This window comes from Lycorma delicatula, chromosome 6 (assembly GCF_047948215.1).
Source record: "Lycorma delicatula isolate Av1 chromosome 6, ASM4794821v1, whole genome shotgun sequence".
Classification (NCBI taxonomy): domain Eukaryota; kingdom Metazoa; phylum Arthropoda; class Insecta; order Hemiptera; family Fulgoridae; genus Lycorma; species Lycorma delicatula.
This window is the reverse complement of record NC_134460.1, coordinates 64,502,534-64,528,850: the sequence shown is the minus strand read 5'-3', so window position 1 is coordinate 64,528,850 and position 26,317 is coordinate 64,502,534. Positions and strand designations below refer to the sequence as shown.

Genomic DNA, 26,317 nt, shown 5'->3' with positions numbered 1-26,317 from the left:
TAACCAAACATGTATAAGGGTTTTGACAACAGTGTATAATACAGAATGCAAAAAACTTGTAATAAATTAGTTTTTTTTTCTACTCACAATGTTTCATAATTATTGAAGATTTTTACAAAATATAAACATATACATTTAAATAAATCACTTTACAAATGTGCCCACAAAAATACAACACTTACATAGGTACAATAACACTTACAAGTATAGATTAGTTTTGAACTATTCATATCAATGAAATATTTCATCTACTTTAAGTAAACTTTTATGACATGATGAATTTGATAAAACTGAATTTTATAAAAAGAAAAAGATGTATTTTATCTGCTAATATCCTGCAAGGTTATTCACTGAAAATAAACACTGTGTAAATGTTATGTTTGGTGTCTTGAGAGTCTGTGTATATACATATTTATTTTAATTTATCAGAGTTTTTTTTTTTTTAATTTCATTTTATATAACAATTTCAGTTCATATGGGAGTATGTAATGTATCAATTTTTGTTTATATCGTAGACACACCATGCTAATTAATTTGAACTTATAATACTATGTCTAACTGTTTATTTTGCCCTAGAAGACTGGCAGATTTAAAACTTGAACTTTTTTTTCTTAAATGTCACTGTCAGAAAATTGACAGTTACATCATCACTTATGCTAATAAATATTTTGATCACTAATTCACATTTAATCATCTCAAGTTTGGCATGAATCAAAAGGTTACATTCTGTTCTTTCCTTCACACAGTTATGAATGCCATTTTTATAATTTTATTGGCAATAACAGCAGCTGGATATTAACAGTCTGTTTGAGTGTTGAAACTACAACTTTGTTATTACACAACAGTTTTGCTTCAAATTATTTTGTTTATAGACATTTATTCATAAATCATAAATAAGTACGAAAATTCTTTTGAGTAATTTGGTTTGTAATATTTTGATTTTGATATACTATTTTAAAAGTAACAATGACCTAATTTGGGGAAAAAATTAAAAAATAATTTTAGTCCGATATATTCAATTTCCTTTCAAAAAAAAAATTAAGAAAATATTTTTTGCATTACAATAATTTTCTAAAAACCTTTATACATAAAGTGATGTGTAAATTTAAAAGATTAAAATTCTTTAATAGATTTTTGCATTATATGTAAAATAACTTGTAACCACAGAAATAAATGGTTGTTAGTTTAAGGGTTAACAGATAGGGGTTACATGATTGTATTTATTTTGGTGAAATTATCTCTTACAGTTAATATTATGGGAAATATTTTTTTGCAATACTGTACATTATAACTGCATGATATAAATTAAACTTGCATATAGAAGGTTAATATTTTTCTAAATAAAATAATCATGCACATGCATTACTGAACTTTTATAAATTAAAGTGAATTAAAAAATGAAAACGTTATGAATCAATCACCCAGTAAACAGTAATTACACCAAACATTAAAAGGCAGCTCTGAGACAATATTAAAAAGAAGCAGGTTCACTCAGATCTCTAACTTACAACCTCAGGTTTAGAAAAGGCAAGTTTTTATCCCAGTGATACAGCACCCTACTTACACATCCTGCGTTTAACTTGCTGTATGAACAAAATAAACTACTACTACAGCTACTACAGATCCTGACTGAATTAAGTAACCTTGGGTCTCGAATGTCATGGATACCAACCAGATATCATACAAATAATCATTAAGAATATTTCAGATCAGTATGGAAGAGTTTTATTTTATGTGTACAATCCCAGTGTGTGATTAGTGATCACACTTTTTTAAAAATACATGCACACAATATTTGAAAAACCTAATACTTAAATAAGAACTATGACAATAATAGTAACAAACACTGATAAAACAAATTAAACAACTGAAAATAACTACTAAAATCTACATACTTTCTTTCTGCTAATATAATAGGGAAAAACGTTTAAGAAGACAATGTAACAAAATTGACTTCTATATATTTTATTTAATTTAATAACAGACATGTATGAAGCAACAAGTCTCATTATAAGTAGAAACAGTGGGATGAAAAAGTAATACCAAATCTCAAATAACAATAGTTTTATGCTTATAGCAGTGTACTTAACCTTTTATTAATGATGATCAGTCAAATGGACTGAAATTTTTTTTGACGGAATGAGAGTGAGCTATACATTTAGATTCCTTCCTCTCTCTGGGCCTCAAGAAGATCCCTAATAATGAAACTGTAAATATATTACTTGGAGAGAAAAATTCTATTTTGCTAGAGCAAACCAACATGTCATCAATCATTTGCAGGTTTTACTATCAATCAATGATAACAATTTGAAGACGAGTGGATGGCTTAATACACCACGCAGATTTTCAAGAATGTCTGTACTTCTAACTATTATAACATAAAGTGCAATTAAAAATGTTTCTGGACTTAGCTGACAAAAAATAAATAAAATATCTTAAGATTGGATTGGCCTCCATCCCATTTAATGTAATTTCCTTCTGAGTGTATAGCGTAAACCCAAAGGTTTCTCACAAATGGAAACACTTCTGAAGTTATCTCTTAACAAGGTTTCATTAATTCCTGCAATTTAGCCGTGAATTCTTCAATGGTCTTGAAATATTGTCCTTAAGCTTGAATTTCATATTCAGAATTACAAAGAACTCACAAGTATTGGGGTCTGATGAATGCAAAGAGTGAGATGCGTGTTGTGGTAGTAGACACCAAAATGTTACACATGTAGTTAAGTTCAAGTTCTTATAAAAAACTTGCTTACAACCACTACACAATAGACCAACGATCTCAAAAATGCCTGAATTGTTCTCTTTCAATTTTATAGAAAGGTTTCACACACTTTTATATTTTGAGAAGTGTTTTTAGTATAAGGATGACCGGAACCTTCATAGTCATCAACTGACACACACTTTAATGATAATTGAATGTTTAAGCTGTAATACCACTGGTTCTCATGCCGCATTCATATTTTCGCTAACTTATAGGTAGCATTATATTTTACCATGTGGTCAAAAGATAAGCCTTTTTACTTGCTTGTAAGAAGTAAAGGAAGTATTGTGATCGTGAAAAATTTCAGTTTTCAGATTTCAACCGAAATATCCATTTTTACCATCCCTGAATACATTTTGACTCGTTTCGACGTGACGTCTGTACGTACAGATATGCATATGTAAGTATCTCGCGTAACACAAAAATGATTAGCTGTTGAATGTTGAAAGTTTGGATTTAGGACTGTTGTGACATCTAGTTGTGCACCTCCCCTTTTGATTGCAATCGACTGAGTCAAAAGTGTCCAAAAAAGGACCAAACTCCAAAACAAATTTGGATTTTGGAATTTTTCTTAACTGCAGTAATAAGCCTTCACTAACAGCTTTAAAACGATATCATGTGGTACTTATTTTCGTTAGTTCCAGAGTTATAGCCAAGTAAAATTTTTAATTAATAGAATATTTGGATCTTAGAGGGAAAGGCATATCACTTCGAATCAGACTTCATCTCCCTTTGTTTAACTTATTTTTTTAATTTAAATATATTAATTTATAAAAAAATTATTAATAAATCTCTGATTGTAAAAAAAATGTACGATAAATAATAATTTAGTAATCAAAAAAAAAAATGAAAACATATCAGAAGTTATTAATGTTAATATTTCCTAAACCACTTCTAAATTACTGAATATTTTGTAAAAAGACTGAACAATATGTCTAAATAATATTAACAGAAAAAATTTTATATAAATTATACTTAAACTGCAAAAAAAGTGCTGAATAACACTACTAACTTGAATAGTTAACAAGAAAGTTAAAAATTACATTATCTTATCCGTCTCTTACACTTCTGTAATTCATGTTTTTTTCAACTGAAAAAAATCATACTTCTAGCTAAAAGGTAGTTAACCATGAATAAAGGAAAGGATCAGAATTTTAAAATTACGATCTTTAAATTACTACCAAAATATAATACAATACAAATTAAAGGAAATAATTTATAAAATTAGTGTGTTTGTTAGTTTATACCTGGACAATATACAAACATGGACAAAGTGGAGCACCTCCACCAATACTAATTCCAATCAAGTTAGCATCATCCTTTTTTATTGTTACTATCCCAGATGTTATAGTCATGCCCCTAAAACATTAGTAAATTAATTAGTAAAAAATACATAACAAAGAGTATTAGTAATTAATACATAACAAAGATCTATAAATTAACATAAAAATCAGTCAACAAAAGCTAACACCATACAAAAAATGTCTAACGATTAATTTTTTTTGGCATTACAAAATTACAAAAGCTATTATTAATTTCAATAATTATGTAATTAAAATTAATCAGATTAAGAAGTGATTATTTTATTTAAGAAACCACTAAAAGTAATTTAATAACAGAAGCACATTCCATAACAGCAAGACCAATTGTTACATAAAAGCAATTTTCATACTAGCATAAACATATCAGAGAATAAAATACACATGTCAAACATTATAAACAAACTGCTACAGTATTTATGAATCCTGTACTTGATTTATTAGAGAATCCAGGAGTTTACTGCTAAACTTTACAAGTATATTCCTTTAATTTGATTAAAATAAAAAAATATCATAAAATGAGTTTCAAGGAATGTGTTTTCAAATTATTTCCAGTAAAAGATTTTCCCTTTAGCCGCAATCTTTATCTTTGAAATCAATGCAACAATTAACTTGTACTAATAAAATTTTAACAGTAAATTTATGATTTTTGACATATTTTTACATAAAGTTTTAAAAAAAAAATAATAATACTAATATTGTGTCAGGTATTTTTCTTGAAGTCCTTGAGAAATTCTGTAAAAAGTAGCCAAAAAATTTAACTTTTTCATATTTCTGTAGAATAAAAACAAACAAAAACAGTAGAGAAACAAAACGTTTTGTTACAAATCTAGTAAAGTATTTTTTTCTGAACCAATTTAGGTAAAAAATGCTGAAAAGTAAAGGCAAAAAGGGGAACATCTTTGGCTGCCCATAATTTAAAAGCAAAGTGTTCTGATGAACCACAATTTAGAGGTTGTATGAACTATTTTCACTTTTTTTAATCAGAAGAATGTGCTTGTAAAGTTTAGCAAACACTCTATATATTTAAATATAGAATACAATTAATTATAAAAAAATCTATTTATTATAACGATTTGTTTAGGCCTCCTCTATCATTTAACTTTTTTTTAACATTCCTCCAATGTTAAAAAAGTTATTTCAGAACAAAAAAGACATAAGTTTTTAAGTAAAAATTAAACTACATAATTACAGGCATCACAAAGTACAATTATTTTTCTGAATGTAAGAAATTTTTCAGGGTATTTTACAATTTTCACAGCTTATAAACTTTCATAGAATTTAGATAACTTTTTCCATGATTTAGATAATTATCATGACTATATATAATTTTAAACCATCCCAGACAAATTTTCTAATTAGCAGTATGGACAGAATTCAAAATCAGTATTGAGATTTAAGGTACCAGTTTCAGGCAAACAAATGCAAAGCACTTAATAAAGATAAAAACAAAAATATTTCAATTTTCAGGAATGATGAGCAAAATACAGATTCATCATAACAAATATAATTGTGAGAATACAAGTCTTCAATAAAAAAAAATAATAAAGGGACTTACCATCATTTGTTTGGCGTAACAAAATAAGTTAATACAAAATTCCTAGAATGGTTGAATTGGTAGCAATTACCAATCTTTAATAAAACTATTGTAATGTATAAAACAAAAATCTAATAAGCTGCTTCAAGAATTAAGGGAGAAATCAGAAATGTGCCTTGGACACTTAATTTGTAAAATAGATGTAAAAATTTACTACTTGTCAGTAAATTTTTTATCAAAGAATCTTCTGCGCTTTCCATCTCCCTTCTGTGTACTTACCAGGTTAATGCAATTTAAAGGCAAAGTAATCGGTTTTTCCTGCATTACTATAGTAATATTCCTAATCACAAAAAGAAACAATATATTTATCGAATTAGATAATATAACTATTTTAAGTAACTCAGCACAATACTCTGGTTTAAGAGAAAGAGGCTTATTATACCATTTTTAATCAATTACCAGACTGTTTCAAAGATCTTTCAATGATTTATATAAAATAGAATCAAAATATTTTCCTTCACAGAACCAATAAATCTTTGTCAAAAAATAATAACTAAATTTTCTATATCTGTATAAATAAAATCCATGTGTGATCAATTAATTTCTACTAGTTCCTTCTAAATTTGTTGTCCTAATTTTACTTGTTTGTGCAAATTTCGTTTCTTTTCCTTATTTACATCCTCTTAATGTTATCTATATAGAGCAAAATTATGTACTAATCTAAATAAAAATATTTACTTAAACTGGCAAATAATTTAGTCAACAATGATTTATTTATTAGACAACAAAAATGAAAACAGCATGATGTTAGTCACATAATATTTAAGATATATATAAAATCCTATAAAATAATCTATTAAAAACTGATAAATAACAGTGTCTGCTAAGGAAAATGTATTTTATGGTAATGTTTATAGTATATTTCTAAATCTATAATAAACATTGTAATTTTTGGTATTAGCTAAATATTGCAGTATCATGAAAATATTTTATTAAATACTATGGTATACAATATCCATAGAAAAAATTATAAGTAATTTCAGATTTGATTTGGTTTGGCATCTAATAACCTTGCCAAAAAATAATATTCTTATCTCTTATTACTAATAATAAACTAGCAAATGTAATAAGAAAAATTAAATTAAATTAAATGTTCCAGAGCATTCTGTTTAATGATATTTCTAATATTTTTAGGCATTCTTACAAAAAAGTGTAATATTTTTTATTACAAAAACGTAAGATAAAAAAATAAATATTTTTTATAAAAACAATATTAGGGTGTTTTAGTAAAACCTGCCCATACTTACTTTATCATATTTTTATATAATAAATAATCTGACATAAGAACTGTTTTTATAAATATCACAATATTTTGGCTAATGACGTAGGGCATTTTTCTGTTGATATTTTTAACAAATTACCAAACCGTTTAACTTTCCCATCAATCTGTTTAAAATAAAACAATTTTCTTTACACAACCGATTTTACTTTGATGACTGAAATTTACTCAGAGTTTGTAAAAAACTAATTTAAAAAAATTTCTTAATTTTTGTTTAAATATACAAATAATTTAAAATAATAGTCTTTTTTCTTTTTTTTAGATTTATTTAGTATCTTCACATATCTGCTTCACTTTCATTATTTATAATTTCAAAGTATACAGACTTAACTACATTTTTTTTAATAATGGTTTATTTTGTATGGCTACTTTGATCAATGTTTTATAATGGTTTCTCTTGGTCCATTTAATTCTGGAAAAGTTCCTATTTTATCAGTAGAGTAGGAAACCTACCTATTTGTAACACATCTATATAATATATTATTATGTACTAATCAGAATAAAACAGTTATTTAATTATATTCTTCTAATAATTTTCCAATCCTCCATTTTTGTAGAATGTAGATTTTGGCAGTTAAAATGTTTTAATAACAGGCTTGTAAATCTTTAGTTAATACACAAAGAAATATGTCTAATATAAAACAGTTAATTATGGTAATTTTTTAAAATAAAACTATAGTCAATTAGAGGTAGAACATTTCTTAAAATTTCTCAACAATACAATTAGAAATGACTTAATCCATCAAATAAAAGTTAAAATCTCATTCATGAGCTAAAATGGTTCTGAAGGTAGAATGAATAAATCAGTAGAATTAAAAACAATTATACTAATTTTAAATAATAATCAAAACATTAATTAATAATAAATGGCCAAAATACAGAAATTTTATAAGTTCATTAATAAATTAACTGTTGAAAATACAATTAATTACATATCATTTCAAAGTAACAGAATTTTTAAAAAAGAATTAAAAATAAATAAAATTTTCAGTTAACATAAAGTTATAACAAAACTTATTTATATTACTACATTACAATGAATGATTCAATAAACAATTCACCTCACTATTAGGTAAAACATCTACATTTATCACATAATTTTTAAGTTAAATATTTTTAATGCTATTAAAATGGGCTACAATATTAAATATTAACTACATTTTTTATTACAAACTATATCTACTTATCATAATCTAATTTGGATAATAGAAAAAAAATTAACTTCATGTAATCAACAAAAATAAAACAATTAGTTTTGTTTACAGGATCTACAGGGAAATTTCTATTTTTACTAATTCACAGACATAAATATATATAGCAAGTAAGTAAGTACTCAAATATTTTTTCAATTCTAACACAAAAAAATTATTTTTATTGAATAAAAAAATTGTATTACAAGGAAAAAATTACATGTTATCAAAAGGTTACAAAAAGCATAATAAATTTATTAATTTATTATATATAAATGTCATGGAGATAAACAGATATAAACTGTGTCAATAGAATCCAATAACTAAGGTAAATTTAACTAACAGAACACACAAATAAAAAACATTATTTATTGATATAATAAACCTAATTTAAAAAATTACAATAAATATAATAACAAAATAAATTTAAATAACAAATAATATTTAAAATATAGATAAAAGAAATTACAATACTTCTTTAATCTTAACATCAAATTAACATCTAATTGATCATCCAGTGTTTAAATTACCTACAACCAAAGACAAAGTTTTAGAAGCAAATTATCATAAGTTTTTTTTTCTTGTTTCATAAAAGATAAAGTTTATTTGAAGTATAATTCCTTATTGATTGCATGTTTCAGAAAGAGCTTTATGATTATATAAATGTATTATGTTTTACTTACAGCAAAACATTTAATGTTTTAAGAACATATCATTTTCATTGATCAGTTAGAGGAACTGATATCAACTGATACTCACAGACACAAAGTATGATTCTATATATATTTTTTTTACACAAATTCAAAGGAAGTTTTACTTACGTAAATTGCTGTCTTTCATGGAAACAATTTAGTCAAGGTACAATGTTCTAATAGGACTAGATGCATTTCAGGAAATTATATTCGATAAGTGACTATAAGAATGTTTTCATTAAAAAAATATAAACTTTTTATTTTGCAAAAGATAAAGTAAAGTGGTTTACGTAAAAATGTACATGCTATTGTTTATCACGTAGATGAAGGATGACTTTTAAATTCATCATTTTCAGTGATGTACGTTTCATGTTAGCAGTTAAGATTAATAAGTACAACCATAAAATACAGGGCAATGATAACCCACATCTTTCACTGAATATGTTCAACATTCTAGGGATTAATTTTGTTTTGGGTTCAAAGCAAAAAAAGTACACAATTCTTGTTTCAGAACGACCTTTAACAAATTCACGTATCTAGACACCTCCAACAGTTTCTCACAGCATATCCGGATGAAAATAAACAAGAATAAACATTACAACAATATCAGATCCCACTATAAAGGATATGGAGTACCTCAACACAAAATTACAACTCTGTAGACCAATTGAACAGAACCAACCACTTTGTTCTTTGAGCTTGTAACTTAAGATATACTTTCTTTTACAGTATCATCAAAGATCAAGTTTATACATCATCCATATTTCTAAATATTGTTGAATTCAAACCCAAATATTTAATAGAAGAGATTTCACATGTAGCAAGAAATTTGTGTGTCACAATACAACTGAAAATCTCTTGAAACTGCCAGATGTAAAACATAAAATGTTTTGTAACATTACAAAATGTTAAAATAATGGATGTCTTCTACATAAAATTGTTTTAAAGACTGGTTATAATGTACTAGCTTTTAGATCAGAGGTTCTGGATTCATTTCAAAGAATAATAGCCCGATATTTTCATCATATAATTTTATCTTCATCCCATTACTCAAAAACAAACTTTACAATTGTAAAATTTGTTTCTTTAAACATCAATCACTTTCACAGAACAATATTAATTCAATTCATTATCTAAAAGTGTATAAATTGGCCATTTTTTAATGATAATAGCTGAATGAAAGCCTGAAATGTGCTAGACCCTAGGTTATAATTGAACGCTGAACAAAGAGAATGAGAAGTAAGCATGTTAACAATGTTGATAGGAACCTTCAAATTATGACTTAATTTTTTTTTTAATTTAAATTTTTTACAATAATAACTATATAAATTTAGTTTTTTTAACTAAACAACTCAGTCAATTTTAAAATCCACAATATTTATTTCTAATGAATTATAAATTGTAATGATAAGATTTTATAAAAATTTACGTATATAAAATAGTAAAATTAAAAAAAAAACACACAAAGCATACTTACAAATATTATTCTATAAAACTGTATTCATATTAATGTTTTTATCATGCAATAATATTGAATAACAACAAAATTAATAATTTAGAAACTTGGAAATATTAAAAAGTGTAACTAATTAAACATAAAACCAGTTTTATACAACCATGGTTCTTTACCATGTGTAAAAAATTCTAAAAATCAGTTATAAAATAAAATTAAATAGAATATTATTTGCTAGTAATAAATTGTATAAAATTTTAATAATTCATCAAACTGTGCACTAAGCAAATGTGATTTTATAATATAAAATAAATAAAAAGAAGCTATAGGGTGAACTAAACTAAAAAATGCTTTCTACGAGTGTTGACTGAGGTGTTCTATAGTGCTATGTATACCTGTAACAAAAAGTAATAAAAATAAAGCGATAAATTAAGCATTTAATAAAAATGAAAAACTTATAATGTAAATAATTAAAACTATGAGAACATATATTTAAGAATATGCATAACACTTGCAAACTTTCCCTAAATTAAAAAACAAAACCCATAATTTTTTTAAACTCTATAAACTACATGCCTAGTCTATACTCTTTATTTTGGAATGCCAATTATAAAAAAAAGGTGATGTATGCATAATATTTTAACATAGATTTTATAAAAAAATTTAATGCCAAAACTATTAAAAATAATTGCTGTTGTAATTAAAATTTTAATTAGAAATACTAATAGACAAACATGGTTAATAAGTTTTTGAAGAACTGTTTAATATTGTTAATATATATATATAAAACTCAGACTTCATGGTACATGATAACCAAAATTTATAATTTTTTTTTTAGAATATGCAAGTAGAGATTTCACTATGTGAGCAGGGATTTAGAATGGCAAGCAACTTTTTTTAAACAATACAAAAAATTACATACAAAAATATCTTACATAATTCATTATAAGTAATAATCACATTTCTGATTTTGTCTTTAAATATCAATTATTTATTTTAAATTGCATTATTTATCAATTATTTCTTTTAAACCACATTATTGCCTTAGTTTACAAATACCCCTTTAGTAAATTTTTGATACTGATAAAAATAGTTTACAGCTATTTGCAATTAACAGTAATTCTTTAATTTTTTACAACCAAATATTTAAAAGTAATTTTCATTTTAGTTCATGTTCAAATGTACTTAATTTCTGAAATATGTATGTGTTAATGACAAAACAGCAAAAATCTGTCCAGAAAATTAAGAACTAGAAATCAGAAGACATAAACCTCATAGCTTAAACATAAATAATAAAGCAATATAGGATCTGTTCAAATCTGTAAAGGAGTCTTCTGAAACTTAATAATCAAAACATTCTAAATCTGGATAAAAGTAATAGTAGTGTCAATTTTTTAACAGAAACTGCTAAATAAAAAATGAACTGACAAAACTATGTCTGAGATTCTGGTTGATTTTTTTACATTTCAATATACTTTAAAATGCAATTGTATATATTTAAGTAAATGTCTTACTTTGGCTCTGCTTTTAGAGTACAGAATCATAATTTTAATGTAAAAAAATTACAGAAGTAATATTTTCAGTAGATTACATCAGTAACTTAAATAAAATTAAGCTACTACAGGAATACAAACCACAAAATTTAACATGTTCATTTTTTAAAAACTCAAGTAAATATTTATATGAGGCTACAAAAGAAGTTTTTCCCGACAAGTTAATTAATAATGTATTTTTTAATTTATGAATTATACTTTATGATTTTCCAAGAATCAATAACATTTGTAAAGTAGGAAATAATTTGAAGTACATAAATTTTGAAAGAAAACTACACAGTTCAATTCCATGTACTATTTTTATATAGTACTTTTAGCAATAGAAATAAATAATTATAAAATAAACATTTCAGTCATTGGAGGCCCTAATTCCATCTAATTTGAAAATAAATTGTTTGCAATTTTCTATTATTTTATTAAAATTATATTTTGTCAAATTGTTTAATAATTTCTAAATTTTGGCCATTTCTTCAAAAATACTTAAAAAATTCAATTAAAATAATAGTTGTGACTAGGTTATAGCAGGGATAACTGAATACATGCGTAAACAGCCATTTTGTGCAGTTCTCACTAATCTGCAACACACTCTTTGCAATGTTACAGTTACAACATAAAATCTACGCACAACTATTAGTGTTTTCTGCAACAAACAAGTAATAATATAAAACAATGTAAAAGAATGTGCTATAAATGGAAGAAAGTTACAGTAAAAAATTGAACTACATTGCTAACATTGGGAATGACTCAGTAATACCTTACTTCACACCCAAAACACTCTTACTTAAAAATCAAATGTTAATCTGCATATAAGAAAAAATATACATAAAAAATATGTAGGAAAACGAAAGTGATCTGAATTATATTCACATTAGTTGAATAAAGAATATTAACAGGACTGAGTAAATTAAAATTACAACTTGCTACCTAAAAATATAACTGTTACAAGAACAATAACATTATGCATATAATAAATATGTCAATAAATTTTATAATGATAATAACAGGAAAGATGTATTTCACTATCTATTTTTTTTTTAACTATTAGCCATGCACAAGATGCTTCAGGAAAAAAGATCTATTAAAAATTCTATTTGTAATGTAAAATGTATCATGCATTATATCATAATTACAAATTAATGCACGCACACACACGCACACGCACATACAAAATTCATAATAATTACCACAACATGTGCAGATTTAATGCATTGAATTTAAAACAAAAATCAAACAAGATAAAGATTACAATATCTTTTCATAATATAATCATAAATTTAATCCCCAACAATGAATTTTAATCAATTTCTCATTATTTCTATAATTCTTTTTGCATTTTACCCATAATCAAAAGCACTGAAACTTCTATCTTCATCATAAAAAAACAAGACTTTCACATGAATGAACAAAAGAATAAAACCATAAATTTTCTGCATTTGTTTTAGGTAGAATTCATGGGAGAAAGCTATCTATTGTAATAGGTACAATGATTCGACTTGTGAATCACATCCCCCAGACACCAAAACCACCATAAGTTCAAATGTTTATATATACATTTATATATATATATATATATATATATATTTCACTTTGTTCTGGACATGATTAACTGCCATAATTTTGTATCAATCACTTTCAAATTAATACATAAAATATAACAATCGAAAATCTCACTCGAGTTCATTAATGGGCAAAATCAGACCATGAGGGTAGAAATCTGTGGGGCTTTTTCAAAAAAACAAATCATCATTATAACTTTATTATTAGATAAAATATCAAATTCGTTTAAAGTTCCTACTATTCTTTGGATAAGGGGCTAAAACTTATGTAAGTAAAGTTTTTTGATATCACCAACCATTGGCCAAGGGGGTAAGAAAAATGAGGTTTCAAAGACAAAAAAAAATCATACCTACCTTAATAGGTACAGTATCAAACTGGTTTAAAGTGTTCATTAGTCCTTTAAACATTACCTAAAACTTTTGTCTGAAACAATTTTTGATATGGTCAAGCCTTATGGTAAAATACCAAAATGTTGCTGGAATTGTAAGAAGATGGGGCTTGTCGTATGCTAAACATGTGAAAATTTTTTCAGATGCAACCATTGTCGTATTGGGTAAATTTGAAGTTTTGTGGAAATCTTTTTTATCCCCTACTTAGCATAGGTGAAATCTACCTCTGCCTTCCACCATGCTGAAAGGAATTTTTTAACATGTCCAAAGGACTCAAGATATTTTATACATTTTTTTATTATTTCTCTTACTTTTCCCTGACAGGTTTTAAACATAAATCTTCATAGCTTCAAATAGGTTAATTCATTTAATATTTTTATTTAATTATAAAACATCAGAAAGCTTAAACTTTGATTTTTTTTTTTTAAATTTAATACATTTAATACCTCAGTATTAAATTTTAGTATTAAATTAGTATAAATTTTCAGTATTAAATTCAGGAATGAATTCAGTAATGTTACATACTCTCTATAAAAAAAGGTAATTTTTTATTATTTTAGTTCTGGATGATTTAATAATGGAATTCAAAATTTCTTCAAATCATTAAATATACAGCTAACATCTTACAAGAGGAGCATAAAAGAAATATAGGGTTGAGCAGAAACTTTAGACAGTTTAAAAATAAAATGACATTACTCTTCATTAGTGAAATTTTATTGGTATATGTATAATTAACATAATATACTAGATATATAATGACTATAATGGTTAACTGTATAATATTTCATGTTTGATTTTTCAATCTTTTGGGTTAACTGCTTTCATTGTTGAAATATGAGTATTCTTAAAAAATGTGGCTGGTATCCAACTCCTTTTAGTAATCCCAACTGTAAAAGGTTTGGAGGTGAAATTCCCTAACAGTTTGGCCAATTAACATTCCAAAGTGTTTACATGACAACTATTCTAACATATCCTGTAACCTAACACAGCTGAAAACACAACAAATTATTTTGATTGAATATTCTATTGATTTTTAAGATGAAGAAGTTGACTGACATGTTTTTATCAGTACTTCAGAGTATTCCCAGTCGTGATCTTCAAAGAAATAATGCCCAGCCATCCAGGATAATAACAAAGAATATCAAACAATTAATTTAAAAATATATTAAGGCTGATAAAGCTCACTCAATGGTAAATAACAATAGTTTAACTTATCAATCATAACATTATACTGAATTAATGCTTACTGGAACAAAGAAAATAATATTTCACACTCATTTTTCAGAAGACTTAACAGGGCTGTAAATACTTTGGCCCTACATAGTTTACAGTTATTTTTCAGAAACTACACTAAGAAAATAATTTAGAAATAGAAATGAATAAGTTAGGAAACACTTTGACTCCCCCAGGTCCAAAGACACAACATGTTAGACAATTGATCACCGATAACTTTGGGCGACTGAATTTAACACAAGAGAATTTCCTTGGTATGCGCAGATCTTGTCAACCCAGAAATTCAGTCCCAATAAATATTTATAATAAAATCTAAAGATACATGTAACAATAAGGCTGTGAGACAGGAATTTTTGGTTTTTAATCAAAACCTGTTAATAGAGCTGCCAACAAAACTATCATTTAGTTGCAATTACAGGTTCCATTAGAATTATAGCCCATATTTACATTAAAATCACACACAATTAATTTCTCTCTGAACTAAATTCCAAGATGGAAATAACCATGTGGTAGTGTTTGTGTTCAAGTAATAATGACAATGAATTTGACTATTCCCGATAAAAAATGTGCTACTACAAGGAGCAGTATTACCAGTGTAAAAAAATTCCAATTTGAAATAATTGGATTATTCTGCTCAAACCTGTATTAATTCATTCTCAATCATATTTTTTTATGAATAATCCTCACATAAGAATAAGTACAATATATATTTGATTCATAAATCTCTAACAGAAAAGAGTAATGTAGCTGTTCGTTCATCACTATTTCAATCATTAGGATATTACCAACAATACGCGAATAATTTTTAAAACACATTAAACTTTAAATGTAATATTATTATGGTGATTTAAGGTTTTCTTTCAACAGAAATTGAATTAAAAAATGAAATATCTACATAATGTTAGAAAAATATGCAGTAATTAGAAAGTAATTTTATCAAAACATTAATTACTTACAGAGAATCTTGGTAAAGAAATTGGTGACTCATTAAACTAGTTCTCTCATTATCATTGATAAGAACACTCTCCCTAGAAAACAAAGTACCAGAATTAAAAACTCTATAAACACGCTCAATTCAAAGTTTATTCATCCAAGTTTATTAAAATATAATTACCACTTTTTTTTAGCATTAACGATAACAGTTTTTAATAAACTAATCTATTAACTTAACTGGTAATCTAGAGTCTGAGATCCAATAACAGTTATTATGCTTATGAAGGATGATATAAAATTTTTATTGCATGCAAAAAGTAAAATGCCTAACCCATAAATATATTAAAAATTTGTTAAATAAAAATTTATAATCAATTAATTTTTAACAAACTATTTTTTAAATCAAATATTATTATTCAAATGTTACACAACTGGAATCCGACTGAGGTGAATGATCCTAAGACAAAATTATTAATGCTTGAAGTTATCAGCAAAACTCCAAATCATCCTGTAATGAAACTTTGCAAATTTTTTAATTTTCTCTGTAAATGTTTTGTACAGTTCTATAAAATTTCACCTAATATATAACTTCACTCACAATGTCAACTTATTGTTAAATAATACAAACTTTAAGCTCTACAATATTCCAATTATTATTAAATTAAAAGTTATACAACTCAACATATTTCAAAGAGAAGACTTTTATGAGAAATAATTTTTCTTTGTTCTAAAAGAATAGCTTCATGTTTCTTATATTAATATAAGATTTTCTATTAAACTTCATTGCTATACTTAAAAAAGATCAAATTCCCATTTTTCATTTTAACTTATTTTATTTTTGTACCATTATGTGACTTCCTATCAATAAACTCCAACTTTAAACTAATCCCAGTTTACATCTAAGCTGTAATATTTTGTAAGTTATAAGATTTGTAACTTAAGCTCCTGACTGCAGAACTTATCTGGTGAAAAAAATTAACATCTTACATGTTATAAACAGTTAAGTGTAGAAATGTATTTTACTTCTCATTTCAAAATAATGAACTATATCTAAACAAAAAATTATAGAAACTTGGGTCAGTTTTCAGAAACGTTTTCTCAAATCAATAGAAATTAGTTTTCTTAAATCAGTAGAATGATACAAAAAGGTGATTTTTAAATGTGTAAAATTTTATTTTATTCCTAACTTTCAAAAATATATTACTTTAATTTTTCTACCGATTCATTTTTTGTATAAACCTACTCATTTTTTTTTATTCAGTTTAATAGTGGCAATGTAAAACAATTACAGAACCAAATATCATATCTCATTTTTTAATTTTTTATAACCAGACTACAGTTAACTGTAACAATGACATAAACCTATGTAAGACAAAACAAACTTTATATGGTTTTATTTCCTTTATAATTAGACTAGATCATCAATGATATAGATCTAGAGCTAGATTGTATATAACAAGTACACTTGTGTATACACAGAGTGTTCTGGGACATATTCCCCAAACTTCAAGTAATGATTCAAGACACGAAAATGAGCAAATAGAGAAAAAATAAGTTCAAATAGACAAGTCCTATTTTGCATTGTTTTCCTTCTGGATACCATTTTTTGATTTTCAACAAGAAAATCATTTCTCAGGAATGAGTAAACCTACTTTAATTAGATTTGGCAAATCTGTTTTAAAAACATCACCTTCAAAAACTACAAAATGGCGACCATCTTAATTTTTTAATCTTTAATATCTTTTTAATTATTTGTTTGATCAAATTTTTACTTATTACAAAATTTATTAAGCATTTTATTTTGAACAAAATAACATCTCATTTGTAAAAATCTGTTGACAAACAAATTAGTTATTGCAGACAATTATATGTACAGCAGTACATTTATACACCGTAATACAAGATAGTAATTTTTATTAATTTCTATTATTATTAATAATCTTTACTACATTTAATGGAGGAAATAAAAACAGGCAAAAGATTTATCAGCCAGCATTATGGTGTGCAAGCATACTGCTGTGTTAATTGTCTACAATAACTCGATTGTTTGTTAACAGATTTTTAGAAATGAGATAGTAAGTAAAAATTTGTTCAAACAAATAACAAAGATATTGAAGATTAAAAAATTAAGATGGCACCATTTTAAAATTTTTGAAGGTTACTTTTTCAAAATCTTTTATTCTATAGAACAAGACACTAGTCTTAGATTTGCCAAATTTAATTAAAGTTGGTTGACCCATTCTGGAGAAATAATTTTTTTGTTGAAAATCACGAAATGGCATCCAAAAGGAAAGCAAAGCAAAATAGGACTTGTTGATATGAACATTTTTGGTCATTTTCGTGTCCTGAATCAATACTGAAGTTTTGGGAATATGTCCTGGAATACCCCATACATCAAGAAAAGCAACTTATGTCAAGAATTACAGACATCAATATAAAAGGGAATTTGTAGACAATATTCAGATATGAAGAAAAGAAACTGAACATTTTTGTTAACAGTTATTGCCAATCTCTGAAATGACACAAATAACTAATACCAAAAAAATATATAATTTTAACTATACCCTATTACTCATTAATAAGCAACAGCTTAAAAATCAAAAATTTTTGCATGTTTTGAAATAATATAGCATTCTATCTCTTCTTAATCCTGCTCATAATTGTAGTAAAAGTATGAAATTTTTTACTATGAATAAATAAACATGTATTTTTTTTCTGAACAAACAGAAAATACTTTCTGATAAAGAAAACTCTGCATGTTTTACATTGCATTATTCAGTTACACTTTCAATTTTATTCTAAAAAGCTTTTAACTATCAGATAACTATGTAAATCACTAGGCAAATTTTTATGCAATTGGTTTTCGTTCATTTTGCATATTAAGAATCACAGCAACTAATGGAACTAAATATCAAATAAAAATACATTAAGGTTAATTCATTTTTTTATCATCCAGTAACACCAGATGTTTATTTTACATACGACTGTAAATTATTACTACTTTAATAATAATAATAATATGAAATTAGTCGCATATAACCAAGTACCAAACATTTTTATATAATATCATAGACTTTGTATAATTATAACTTCTAAGTTTTTTATTCAGTTTTCAAAATATTGCTGATAACTACAATTATATGTAATAATTTTTTTTTAAATTCTCTTTCTTTACTCAAACTGTAAATACAATGAAATAGGTTTCACGTAATTATTAACCATGAAGAGCAAAGTCTTTTCAACTCAACTTTGATATTTTATTTGTTTATTATAAAATCACAGTCAAATGTATTTTTCAGTTTTTATGACATTTTTGAGCGAGGTTACTTGTTGTAAGATGAATGACGTAATCATTTTTTTTTTTAATTTTCATTTCAAAATAGCAGCTGGTACAGCTGTTGGGGAAACAGCAATTGTTAATTCTCACTCAATAAACCAACACCTAACAAAGGCTTTTTGTACAAATTATTTTATAAATATTAACTTTCTTGTACATCTACTGTACTGCATACAGTCAGTTAATTTTTATTTAATGGAGTAAATAATAAAAAAACAACTACATAAAATATGGGGATAGAGTGAAAGGACTTCTTTGACAGTTATCAGTCAGCAATATCCAGTGTTATCTTGAAACACTGATATGATATGATATTGCTAAGGCAGTAAAATTGCTTTTGGCACCAGCTAAAGTTTCTAAATCAATTATTACTGACAATTTTGTTTTGAGCTTTATTTTAATTTTCACTTTATTGATTCGGTTTCATCGAAGAATTAAATTCAGGAGAAATAAGCAAGACTTACTATTCAATGAACTACTATTATAATTAAATAATTATATTAATTACATAAAGATGAAGATTTCATTATCTTTAATTTGTTCTGGGCAAGACAACAAACTGTACTCCCACATTACTGTCGTGTCATTAAACTCCACTGAAAAAACCTAGACAGAAAAACCCTGATCCTCCAAGTTAAAAGTTGACTGCAGGCTGACAATCTGACACCATAAAAATTTATTTACAGAATCAAAACATACCCTAAACAATCTGGAGAAAAGGAATAAATAAGAAAAAAAACACAATAAAAATAGATAACTATTTAATTATAGGATGAGCTCATAAAATTACCAAGAATCATTAAGGGAGAGAGAAGTTCCACTATTGAAGAAAGTAAAGACATAAGAGATAAATATCTGAGTTGCTAAATGACTTAAGAGTAATGAATGAGCAGAACTGAAAAGAAAAGTTCACTAACAAAGAAGAATATTACAATATTATAGAGCAGGACAAGGCTCATAACATTAAACAGTGCAAAGAAAGAATGAAAAGCAATTTTTAATAATACTATTGTCCATAAAGAATATACCTTTATAGATACTAATAATTAAATATAACGCATTTTACTTGATCATACTTACATTTCAAGGATTTCATCATCGTCATCATCATCTTTATTTTTTTCCATTTTAATTGTATTTTCTTCAGTTTTTTCTTCTGTCAAAGTAGAAACTAATGTTTTTTCTTCTGTTAAAGTAGAAATTAATGCTGCAGTAGCAGTGCCAGTAATTGAAGTTGAAGTTGAAGTTGTTGTAGTTGTAGTTGTAGTTATTGTTGTTGAATAAACTGGAGGTGGTCTTAAACTTAAGTAAACCAGAATGACACACAAGTGATTTTATCATTTAAAAAAAAAAGAAGAAAAAAACAATTAATTTGATTCTAATTTAAAATCAATCAATAGGATATACACATGAACCGTTTACACTAAAATGATTAAAACTGGTAATTACAGAATTGGAATCGTACAAACAATTTACTGAAAATTATAAGGTTCATAGTTACTGAACAAAGACAAAATCTAAGACTAAGTGCAGATAAAAAAAATTACCAGAAATAAATGATTATATCCTTCTACACACTATCAACAGTTGACTGTTATGTAAGTTCAAACAATAAATATAAAAATCAAAATTTATAATAAAAATATATAATATTATAAAAATATTAAACTACACTTTTTCTATCACATCTATTTTTCTTTGTGCTAGTTAACCCTTACCAGATTAGTGGTGCCAGTCACTTAAGATTACTAGTCTACTTACTCTCTCCAATTAAAATTATTTTCATTTCACTAATACTAAAAAAAAAAAAAATAATTCTTAAGAAATACAAAGTAGTAGTCGCTATGAAAAGTTTTTAGAGTTAACTTTACAGAATAAATAATTTAACATTATAATATAATAAATCTAGTTAAAATAATTCATTAAAATAACATATAATTTCTTATCCCTTTATGTAATGGAACAATTATTATCCCTCAAGTAAGGTTAAATTTTATGGAAAGTACACTTTACAGCCGTAGAAAATTTAATCGAAATTATGTTTGAACCCTATATCTAATTAAGAAAAACTCCACTGATGAATAGTATATTTAAAGTTTCCAAAACTTTAACCATCCACACACCGATCACTCTCTAAGAATAAGACCAAAATATCTGTCCTAATTAGCAGCACAATTAGTCATACGTACTGGTATTTTTCACTTTATATCAATTTTTAATTAATTTAAATTTTTTTAGAGGATTGGCTTCTTCAAGTAAGTCCCTCAACCACATGTTTTGCTTTTGTGCAGTCCCCTGGATAAGAGAGTATTTTGAGGAGAACAGTGAGGAACAAACAGTGTTACCCACTGAGTTCCAAGAAAAAAAAAAGCAGCAGCCCTGCTAGCTATTAGAAGGTAAGATGATATCACAGAAGAACCTGGACAATAAATGATCTAATTCCCAATGTGCTCATCCAAGGAAAAAAGACTAAAGGAAAAAGAAAAAGGAGGAAAAATAAGAAAAAAATTATTAACTGTTAGAGGAACTGCCTCAGACTGGGTAGTTTACCATCTTTTAACATATTTTTTTTGTTTTTTTTTTTTTTTGTCTTCAGTCATTTGACTGGTTTGATGCAGCTCTCCAAGATTCCCTATCTAGTGCTAGTCGTTTCATTTCAGTATACCCTCTACATCCTACATCCCCAACAATTTGTTTTACATACTCCAAACGTGGCCTGCCTACACAATTTTTCCCTTCTACCTGTCCTTCCAATATTAAAGCGACTATTCCAGGATGCCTTAGTATGTGGCCTATAAGTCTGTCTCTTCTTTTAACTATATTCTTCCAAATGCTTCTTTCTTCATCTATTTGCCGCAATACCTCTTCATTTGTCACTTTATCCACCCATCTGATTTTTAACATTCTCCTATAGCACCACATTTCAAAAGCTTCTAATCTTTTCTTCTCAGATACTCCGATTGTCCAAGTTTCACTTCCATATAAAGCGACACTCCAAACATACACTTTCAAAAATCTTTTCCTGACATTTAAATTCATTTTTGATGTAAACAAATTATATTTCTTACTGAAGGCTCGTTTAGCTTGTGCTATTCGGCATTTTATATCGCTCCTGCTTCGTCCATCTTTAGTAATTTTACTTCCCAAATAACAAAATTCTTCTACCTCCATAATCTTTTCTCCTCCTATTTTCACATTCAGGGGTCCATCTTTGTTATTTCTACTACATTTCATTACTTTTGTTTTGTTCTTGTTTATTTTCATGCGATAGTTCTTGCGTAGGACTTCATCTATGCCGTTCATTGTTTCTTCTAAATCCTTTTTACTCTCGGCTAGAATTACTATATCATCAGCAAATCGTAGCATCTTTATCTTTTCACCTTGTACTGTTACTCCGAATCTAAATTGTTCTTTAATATCATTAACTGCTAGTTCCATGTAAAGATTAAAAAGTAACGGAGATAGGGAACATCCTTGTCGGACTCCCTTTCTTATTAGGGCTTCTTTCTTATGTTCTTCAATTGTTATTGTTGCTGTTTGGTTCCTGTACATGTTAGCAATTGTTCTTCTATCTCTGTATTTGAACCCTAATTTTTTTAAAATGCTGAACATTTTATTCCAATCTACGTTATCGAAAGCCTTTTCTAGGTCTATAAACGCCAAGTATGTTGGTTTGTTTTTCTTTAATCTTCCTTCTACTATTAATCTGAGGCCTAAAATTGCTTCCCTTGTCCCTATACTTTTCCTGAAACCAAATTGGTCTTCTCCTAACACTTCTTCCACTCTCCTCTCAATTCTTCTGTATAAAATTCTAGTTAAGATTTTTGATGCATGACTAGTTAAACTAATTGTTCTGTATTCTTCACATTTATCTGCCCCTGCTTTCTTTGGTATCATAACTATAACACTTTTTTTGAAGTCTGACGGAAATTCCCCTTTTTCATAAATATTACACACCAGTTTGTATAATCTATCAATCGCTTCCTCACCTGCACTGCGCAGTAATTCTACAGGTATTCCGTCTATTCCAGGAGCCTTTCTGCCATTTAAATCTTTTAATGCTCTCTTAAATTCAGATCTCAGTATTGTTTCTCCCATTTCATCCTCCTCAACTTCCTCTTCTTCCTCTATAACACCATTTTCTAATTCATTTCCTCCGTATAACTCTTCAATATATTCCACCCATCTATCGACTTTACCTTTCGTATTATATATTGGTGTACCATCTTTGTTTAACACATTATTAGATTTTAATTTATGTACCCCAAAATTTTCCTTAACTTTCCTGTATGCTCCGTCAATTTTACCAATGTTCATTTCTCTTTCCACTTCTGAACACTTTTCTTTAATCCACTCTTCTTTCGCCAGTTTGCATTTCCTATTTATAGCATTTCTTAATTGCCGATAGTTCCTTTTACTTTCTTCATCATTAGCATTCTTATATTTTCTACGTTCATCCATCAGCTGCAATATATCGTCTGAAACCCAAGGTTTTCTACCAGTTCTCTTTATTCCGCCTAAGTTTGCTTCAGCTGATTTAAGAATTTCCTTTTTAACATTCTCCCATTCTTCTTCTACATTTTCTGCCATATCTTTTTTACTCAGACCTCTTGCGATGTCCTCCTCAAAAATCTTCTTTACCTCCTCTTCCTCAAGCTTCTCTAAATTCCACCGATTCATCTGACAACTTTTCTTCAGGTTTTTAAACCCCAATCTACATTTCATTATCACCAAATTATGGTCGCTATCAATGTCTGCTCCAGGGTAAGTTTTGCAGTCAACGAGTTGATTTCTAAATCTTTGCTTAACCATGATATAATCTATCTGATACCTTCCAGTATCGCCTGGCTTTTTCCAAGTGTATATTCTTCTATTATGATTTTTAAATTGGGTGTTGGCAATTACTAAATTATACTTCGTGCAAAATTCTATAAGTCGGTCCCCTCTTTCATTCCTTTTGCCCAGCCCATATTCACCCACTATATTTCCTTCCTTGCCTTTTCCAATGCTTGCATTCCAATCTCCAACTATTATTAAATTTTCATCTCCCTTTACGTGTTTAATTGCTTCATCAATCTCTTCGTATACACACTCTACCTCATCATCATCATGGGCGCTTGTAGGCATATAAACGTTAACAATCGTTGTCGGTTTAGGTTTTGATTTTATCCTTATTACAATGATTCTATCGCTATGCGTTTTGAAATACTCCACTCTCCTCCCTATCTTCTTGTTCATCACGAAACCTACTCCTGCCTGCCCATTATTTGACGCTGAGTTAATTACTCTAAAATCACCTGACCAAAAGTCGCCTTCCTCTTCCCACCGAACCTCACTAATTCCTACTATATCCACATTCACCCTATCCATTTCCCTTTTTAAATTTTCTAGCCTACCAACCTTTTTTAAGCTTCTAACATTCCACGCTCCGACTCGTAGAACGTTATTTTTTAATTTTCTGGTGACCCCTTCCTTAGTAGTCCCCACCCGGAGATCCGAACGGGGGACTATTTTACCTCCGGAATATTTTACTAAGGAAGGCGCCTCCATTGTTGCTATGTGAAAATGCAGAGAGCCACATTTTCTTGGAAAAAAAGCAGCTGTAGTTTTCCATTGCTTTCAGCTGCGCAGTACTCAGAGGACTGAGTGATGTTGATACGGCCGTTTAAGTCATTGTGACTCACGCCCCTAACAACTACTGAAAGAGCTGCTGCCCTCTTTCAGGAATCATTCCTTAGTCTGGCTCTCAACAGATACCTCTCCGATATGGTTGCACCTTCGGTCCAGCTACTCTGTATCCCTGAGCACTCAAGCCCCCTCACCAACGGCAAGGTCTCATGATTCATAGAGGAGGTGTAAAATGTAAAAAATTACATTTTTTTTGTAATAGCATATTTTCAGCAACTACAAAACAGTTAACTAAGTGATAAAAAAAAATTGTTTTATTGCTAAATTAACTGGTCTTAAGTTCAATTCTGGGCAAGGATTTATATTTTTAATTTACTTTTATTATTATTTGTTTTACACATTTGATTCATTGCATTTTCCATGTTTACATACTGCATATAATGTTTGTCCTAGTCTATAACAACAAAAAGTAAACAGAATTTGTCTGTAACTGTCTATAACAGTTACTTGAAGTGAAACCCAAAATTTAATTAATTTTAAAACGAATAACCTACTCTCATTTCTGATTTTAAAAAAAATCTGCAATACCAATATTTAAAAAATGTATAAATATCAATAATATAATTGTAGTAATAAAAAATAATTGTACCAAATTTCAAATAAAAGAAAAGAACTGTTTAAAAAATAAAATACTTTATCTTAAATATAAAAGTATCTTAAATATAATAAAAAGTTGAGTTTTTTTCAAAAGTAATGATAAGTGTTAAATATAAAACAAATCATAAAATAACAAGGACTAGATATGACTAATATTATACCAAATACAAATATTTCTACATTATATGGGTACAATATGTACTTTTACATTACCATTTATAAATAATAATAAAACCAAATATAGTGTAAAAATAAAAAATAATTAAGAATTGTATTATTATGTAATATTCACAAAATAATATATTACATACTACCAGTGCAGTTTAAAAGTAAAAATTACAAAATAACACTTTCATTGGCAGTATATTACAACAAAACAATACAAACAACATGAATAGTACAGGAAGAGATTAAAAAGTTGGAACTGATAGAATTTTACAATTTTCATATTCACATATAATTATGTAAAACTTCCAACAAATATGATATGAAAATGTTTTATAGCACACAATATCTATCTGTATTTAAAACTACATTTTGACTTAATAATTTTAACGACAAAATGATTAGTTAATATAACTTTTCTAATTAACAACTAGTATTTTAGGAAATTAGAAGATTAAAAAAAAATAATTTATATAAAACACAGAATAAAATGAAACTAGTAAGAAATCAAAAATGTAAAAGTATGCTGTAAGCATTGACCTGATAAAAAATCTATGTAGCTAAACAAAACAAT

General features: G+C 26.9%; 1 protein-coding gene across 6 annotated transcripts in view; it reads right to left on the bottom strand.

The window, feature by feature from the left end:
• Positions 1-26,317, bottom strand: part of PICK1 (protein interacting with PRKCA 1) — a 78,565-nt gene that overhangs the window by 22,299 nt on the left and 29,949 nt on the right. For 4 of the 6 annotated variants that reach the window (XM_075369963.1, XM_075369961.1, XM_075369962.1 and 1 more), the window contains one exon: positions 4,009-4,120. In XM_075369963.1, coding sequence (XP_075226078.1) covers positions 4,009-4,120 — 112 coding nt within the window. Of the gene's footprint in view, positions 1-4,008; positions 4,121-15,979; positions 16,052-20,373; positions 20,596-26,317 lie in introns of all 6 variants that reach the window. The other 2 variants (XM_075369960.1, XM_075369959.1) reach the window with 1 other exon arrangement.